Source organism: Palaemon carinicauda, chromosome 36 (genome assembly GCF_036898095.1).
Source record: "Palaemon carinicauda isolate YSFRI2023 chromosome 36, ASM3689809v2, whole genome shotgun sequence".
Classification (NCBI taxonomy): domain Eukaryota; kingdom Metazoa; phylum Arthropoda; class Malacostraca; order Decapoda; family Palaemonidae; genus Palaemon; species Palaemon carinicauda.
This window is the reverse complement of record NC_090760.1, coordinates 66099998-66107497: the sequence shown is the minus strand read 5'-3', so window position 1 is coordinate 66107497 and position 7500 is coordinate 66099998. Positions and strand designations below refer to the sequence as shown.

The following is a 7500-nucleotide window of genomic DNA, read 5'->3' as shown; positions in this document are numbered from 1 at the left end:
GAGATGATGAATGGAGAAGTATTGAGTTAAAAGCTCAAGATAGAGACGACTGGCGAAATCTAACCGGGGCCCTTTGCGTCAATAGGAGTAGGAGGTGATGATGATGATGATGATGATTTAAGTAATCTTATTATAAAAAGTCTTTGGCCCTTTCATCAAATCCATATCAAGTTCAGCTGTCTATCCTAAATTTAATCTTTAAAATAAAATTAGATTTTTACTTCTGCCAAAAATGTCAAAAGGATCTGAATATCTATAGCTATTTTTTGAAATATAAATTATCTTCTCATTTTGCTAATTATTTTTAGAATCAGCCTTTTCTTATTTCTCTTTTCTTCATATTTCTTTCTGTTTCCCACAATTCTACTTGTCCTATAAATATTCATCTTTCTCTCGCTACACTTTTCATTTTTGCCCTTTCTTTTTCTTTTTTACTGTTTCATTTTTCTTTATTTTAATATATCTCTCCTCTCCATCTACACTTTTTTCTTGTACTTTTTCTCTTCTTTTTCACTTCTCTGCTTCATTTTACTTTGTTTTATCTCTCTCTCTCTCTCTCTCTCTCTCTCTCTCTCTCTCTCTCTCTCTCTCTCTCTCTCTCTCTCTCTCTCTCCATCTTCATTTACATTTCTTCTATCTCATCCATCTTCCTCTTGTTCTTTCCTGTGCTTCTTTCATCTTCATTTATATTTCATTTTTCTTCGTCTGCTTCCGCTAAATCTTGTCCTCCTTTCCTGTGTTACGCTTCTTCTTCTTCTTCTTCTTCTTCCTCATATAATTACCCCACCTTCTTTCTTCTTCTTCTTCTTCTTCTTCTTTTTCCTCTTCTTCTTCCTCATATAATTACCCTACCTTCTTTCTTCTTCTTCTTCTTCTTCTTCTTCTCCATCATATAATTACCCTACCTTCTTTCTTCTTCTTCTTCTTCTTCTTCTTCTCCATCATATAATTACCCTACCTTCTTTCTTCTTCTTCTTCTTCTTCTTCTTCTTCTTCGTCTTCGTCTTCTTCCTCATATAATTACCCTACCCTTTTTACTTCTTCCATCCTCCCTCCTTCTCCATCAACTAACTGACCCTCGATCCCTCAGGTTACTTCAACTCGACCTTGAACCCGGTCATCTACGCCTACTTCAACCGGGACTTCCGGAAAGCTTTCCGGAAAACGCTCAAGCACTACGGCCTGGACTGCGCCCGTTGTCGCAAGTGCTCCAGGGGCTGCTGCGGGCACGGGAGGCGCCTGGTGCGTTGCGTCGGAGGGGGACAGGACACGCCTTCGTCGGAAGTCCAGCCGAGGTCGGCGCTTAGCTCCGAGTATTGTCATATTGAGATGACCACGGTGGATAAAGTGACACGGATGGGGACTGATCGCTAAGGTCAAGTGAGGCGAAAAGGGGTCAGGTTTTTTTTTTTTTTTTTTTTTTTTTTTTCTGGTTAAAGAAGTTGGTGGCTTTATGATAATTTCAAAATTTGAGAAGGACAGTTGATAGAAATTGAGTATGTGGTTTTGTAAATTTAAGAAGAAAAATTTGATACTAGCAAATGGTAGAAATTAATGATAATATTTTGGAATTTTAAAGAACTTTGATATTGGTTGAAGAAATGGTCGTTTTAAAGGTATTGTTTTGGAAGTTTGTGAAAGAAAATTAAATATACACAGTTGGTAGAAATTGATTATGTGGTTTTGTAAATTTGAGAACAAGAATTTGACACAAGCAAATAGTAGGAATTAATTATGGTGTTTTGGAAATTTGAGAAAGAAAATTGAATATAAACAGATAGTAGAAATTAATGAAAACATTTTGGATAACAGAATATAAACCTGGTAAAACTTAATAAAATTTTAGGAGTTTTAGAAGAAAAATTCCATATAGAAAGATGGTAGAAATTAATGGTACGGTATAGTAAATTTGTGAAGGAAAACTTTATAAAACATGATAAAAATATGATCATAAAATATTTTTGATTAATGAATAGTCAAATATTTTAGGTAACTTAAAAATGGAATTAAATAAAAACAAAATAATTCAGAAGAAACCCCTAAAGAGAAAGAAAGAAATAATGTAAAGTATATTGAAATAGAGAAAAATAAAATGTTTAAAGAAATTGTTAAGTTGAAAAAAAGATAGCAGTAATGAATATAAGATGAAATACAAAAAATTGAAATGGAAGTAATTGTAATGTAAAGATAGATTTAAATGGAAATTCCTGATATATGTTTCATGATAAGTTTTGTTCCAGGGTGAAGAGTTCTGCCTACGTGTATGTGCGCGTTCAAAAGAAAAGGTTATTTTTATATGTAAATATTTATGTATATATGTGAAAGAGAGCTGTATGTGAATAGCAGAGACATCAGAATGATAATGTATATGTATATTGAAAGTGTTTATCTCTACAAACGCACGTATATGTATATATACATATATGTGTAATAAGCACAAGTGTTTCGACAACAACAATCATCTGTTTTTTTTTTTTTTTTTTTGGTAAATCATCATAAAAGATACACTTTGGGCACACACACAGACACACACATATACATACATATATATATATATATATATATATATATATATATATATATATATATATATATATATATATATTATATATATATATATATATGCATATAGATACATATATATATGTATATATATACATATATATATGTATGTATATATATATATATATATATATATATATATATATATATATATATATGTATGTATGTATGTATGTATATATATACACACATATATATATATATATATATATATATGTATAAATATATATATATGTATATGTATATATACATACATATATATAAATATATATATATATGTATATGTATATATAAGACTTAATCAACAATAATATTTCTCACTTTTTAGCAAGTGGGTCTGTCACTTTCTCTCCACTTCTACTTACCAGTTTTTCTTTCCTTCCGTAAATTATCCGTCATTATGTGTTTGAGAATCATTTCTATCTTTTGCTGTCTCCAAGCAGCTGCTCATTACTGTTGACAGGACATGAAAAAGCTCTTTTTGAAATATATGAAATAGGAAAGGGGTCCTGTCCCTACATTTGTATGATCATATTGTATCAGAAAGGCCTATTCTTTTATATTCGTTGAATAGATGGATAGTTGGAGGGAAATAGATCTTATTATTGTGAACAGTTTCTGCCAAGGGCAGCAAATCATCTTCAATTATGTTACAAGTGAATGTTTAAAAGGAAATGTTTGTAGATGTTCATTAACACTTTGAGAATCAAGCGCTCTCAAATGATTTGGCATTCAAGACCCATTACTTACCCTTTTCATTTTAGTCATGTTATTTTAATCATCTTTACACAAAAACAATACAAGATAAGACCTTAAAAAAATTATGATATTCCTGGAAAAAAATCTTTTTCATTGATATATAATGCTAGATTTTTTTAAAAATTCCATTACATAGATAATAAAAGATACAAAAATAATTACTGGACATATACTATGCCACAGCACTTGAAGGGTTAACTCAAAAGTTCTAGTTAAACTGCTTTCAATCCGTTGTTATTTTTAGGCCCTCAGTAAATTCTAAGTTATTCTAACGCACTCAAAAAAGATTAGTATCATTACAGCGTTTCTAAGTAAACTAAAACGTTTCAATCATCTATTGTTAACATGTTATCAAATATTCAAAGATTATGTCATTTATAGATTCCCACATCTGAAGTGTGTTCGAAAAACAAGTATCCAAAGTTCCTATCATCTATACAATACAAATCTTGAGATTCAGTCGTCTATACCTTACATTTAAAACAAACAGCTGCATTTCATATTATCTATAATTCATAAGACTAACACCTAAAGCATATAACTTACATGACGAGTAAAACAAGTGACGCTTGGCCACCTATAATCAACGCATCTAAAGATGTTTCATTTATAAAACCCAGTCGTTTCTTTCGTCTATAATCTATGAACACTGCCGCTTCTTTCGTCTATAGTCTATAAACACTTACCTTCGTCATTTACACCTTCTATAACACATTTCACTCATGTGATCAGACAGTTCGATGCTAGTGTATCAGACATTACTTATTTACGTGTGCATATATTAAAAAGAACTATACTTGTTAGAATAAGAGGGGGCACTGTATAGAGGTAACTGTATAAAGTGTATTGTAAAAAGGTCTGCATTCTTCTTGTAAATAGTCTGTAAAACTCAATGGCGCTCTCTGTACCTTTTGCATTGTAAATAGATTTTGATATTGATTATATTTCTTCTTCTGCTTCTGTGTCTTTCCTTCTTCTTCTTCTTCTTCTTCTTCTTGGTGAGAATTGATTGTATGTTTTCCTTTTCCCAGAAGCCAATGATGATTCGCGGTCGTCAATATCTGATGAATCATAGGTGCTGTTGATGAATCAATGAACCTCTTTAACAACCCTCCCCTCCCCAAATGATTCATTAATGAATCAGGATGATGTGAATTTAATCTCTGAGTCATGTAAGGTGAATATTAGATGTATTACTTCTAAATGTTGAATTTATAGACAAATCTTTCAAATGTGAAAGGGAATCCTGAAGTTAACTACTTACGAATCATTAAGGATCACTTGATGAGTCAATCGTGAAAGGATCGTAGATGAATCTCGGATGAATCATGGAATGAATTGTCAAATCAGTACGAATCATTTGTGTATTCTACTACGAATCATTTGCGAATCCATTACGAATCTAACACGAATCATTTGCGAATCTACTACGAACCATTTGCGAATCCATTACGAATTTAATACGAATCATTTGCGAATCTACTAAGAAACCATTTGCGAATCCATTACGAATCATTTGCGAATCCATTACGAACCCTTAGCGAACCCATTACGAATCATTTGTGATTCCAATATGAATCATTCGCGATTTTGGCAACGATTCGCATACGAATCAGTAACGTGTCACTAATGAGCTACCGATGAATCACAGATGAATATTTGACCACTGTAAAATGAATCATTGTGCTTCTGAGGACCGTTGTATGTTGTATATTGTATTCTAAGTAGTAAGACATAGATTGTAAATACAATAGATCTGTCACCAAAGATATATTCAGATAGACTTAAATGTTAAGGGAGCAAAGACTATGTTAGTTTCAAGATTTCCGTCTCCTGTTGGTTACTTGCTCATGTGGAGGACACTTATAATACTTCTAATAGGGAAGGTTTTAAGAAAACTGGCCAAATATGCTAGTATGGAATACTAAAACTAGCTAGTGAAATCTCTAGTCAATAGGGAGGGCTATTCTTATCTGGTCTAGTAGGGAAACTATTGGTAAAGCCTTCTACTAAGGAGTCTTTTTGGATGGTAGTTGTCTGTTGAGAGAAGATTTATAAAAACTGGTGATTTAGGTTAATTTAAGTGACTTCAGTTTCCAAATTAGAATTACTGAATTTTTTTTTTTTCAAATTCGAAACTTAAATTGAATTTTTAATGATGAATGTTTGGAGAGGAGTTTTTCTGATTAAATTTTAGGGGCCTAAACTTAATTTTTATATACACGGTGAATATATGGAGGATATGTATATATATATATATATATATATATATATATATATATATATATATATATATATATATATATATATATATGCATATATATACATATATATATTATATATATATATATATATATATATATATATATATATATATATATATATATATATATATATATATAGGAGACATATGTCATTCAGGTGTTGTATTAATTATTTACTTCTTGGCCTTCTTAAAATACAAGACTGTAATAAAATTCATTCATTAAGGCTGATTAATATTTCTTCGATTTTAATATCTTTGAAAATAAAACATTGCAATATAAGAATACATTTCATCATTAATTATCGTTGTTGAATTCACTCAGGAAAACTATTAGGTATTTAATGCAGGAATAAGTACCTCCAACATAATTTTTATTTCAAAAATAGTTGCCAGTTATTATTTTTATACGTTAAGACAGTAACCATCCTAGTCAAAAATGAATTTATCTCCCTTTAAAATATAGAAATTATTAGGAGGGGGTTGAATAATCAAAATTCTAGATAAGAGTACAGGTTTCCCACAGGTTATGTAATTTCGAACTGCATGTATCATTCATGGAAACGTGCAAGCCACGCCCACTTAAGAGAAAGTTGCCAACTGTTACTAAACAGGGCTTATTAGCCAGTTTGGGGGTAACCTGCTTGGCAGCATTTGGCAACTACACAGTATGAAGGGGCGGGGCGTGTTTCTTAGCTTAAACTAAAAGCATAGTGTATTCCAGCAAGTTAGTCTTCTAGACTGAATGACTGAAATAAAGGAGGATATGATTTATATAGTAGAATAAAATGAGTAATGATTATATTTAGATGAAAAATATTTACATTTTTATGGAATAATTACAGTAAGAATTTGTTCAGTAATATTTTTTTGCCCTTAGATGAAACTGCTCAGTACTTATAAACATTCCATTTTGCATTTTAATTCCAAGTAACATTTCAAAATAAAAGTATCTATTTTAAAGTACACAAAGCAAGTGGGAAAAAGTATATGTAAACTGTATGTAAGTATAAGTCCATCTGTAGTAATTTCATATAATGTTTTTTATTTTGGTAAGTATCAGGCACGACTAAGTTTTTTTATTCGTGGTAGCGAATAGAAAAACTCCTTAGTTAAAGAAAATAATAATAATTATTATTACTCAAAAAAGAGCAAACACCAAAAGAGAATTAATAAAATTTTAGAATTAATGGAAAACCCACTATACTTTTCCAGAAAATTATTTTTTTGCAGCTAAAATACCGAAGAATAACTTGGAAATTTTTATTGAGAAATTATAGCAAATGCATCAACATTAAAACCACTTTATCCTTTACCTAGAACCTTCATTCAAGGCATATACTTGCCAGGAAACATTCCTGGGTGGTCTGTGGTGGAAATTTATGTTAACAAATGTATAGAATTAATATATATATATATATATATATATATATATATATATATATATATATATATATATATATATATATTGTTTTAAATTAATTAAAAACATGTAAATTATATGTACATGGGGGTAAAATCTATTTAGAAAATCGCGAAACCAAAAATGTCGACCCAGTGACGCACTAGTCAGAGGAGACGAATTGACCAGCGGGTTACCGGGTCGTCTAAGGTCATGACAGGTCGTGTGACGTAACAAAGGGGGTGAAGTAATATGTGACTGTATTCATGACATTACGCAGAACGGATAGTAATAGTAATAGTGACGTCGTAAGTTAAGTTTGCATCTATCCACGAATCTTTGGATTGACATTGTAAGTGTAAATAGAAATGATCTATGTGTATAAATGTATGATATGTAGATATTCATGCATACGTTTATAGAAATTGTATATACTGTATATATATATATATATATATATATATATATATATATATATATACATATATATATATATATATATATATATATATAT

The 7500-nt window shown here is 30.4% G+C and overlaps 1 protein-coding gene across 1 annotated transcript in view; it reads left to right on the top strand.

The window, feature by feature from the left end:
- LOC137628860 (octopamine receptor beta-2R-like) overlaps positions 1-2441 on the top strand; it is a 561435-nt gene extending 558994 nt beyond the window's left edge. The window contains exon 7 of the mRNA XM_068360111.1: positions 1091-2441. Within this exon, the coding sequence (XP_068216212.1) occupies positions 1091-1374 (284 nt within the window). The 3' untranslated portion in view covers positions 1375-2441. The remainder of the gene's footprint in view (positions 1-1090) is intronic.
- The last annotated feature ends 5059 nt before the right edge of the window (positions 2442-7500 follow it).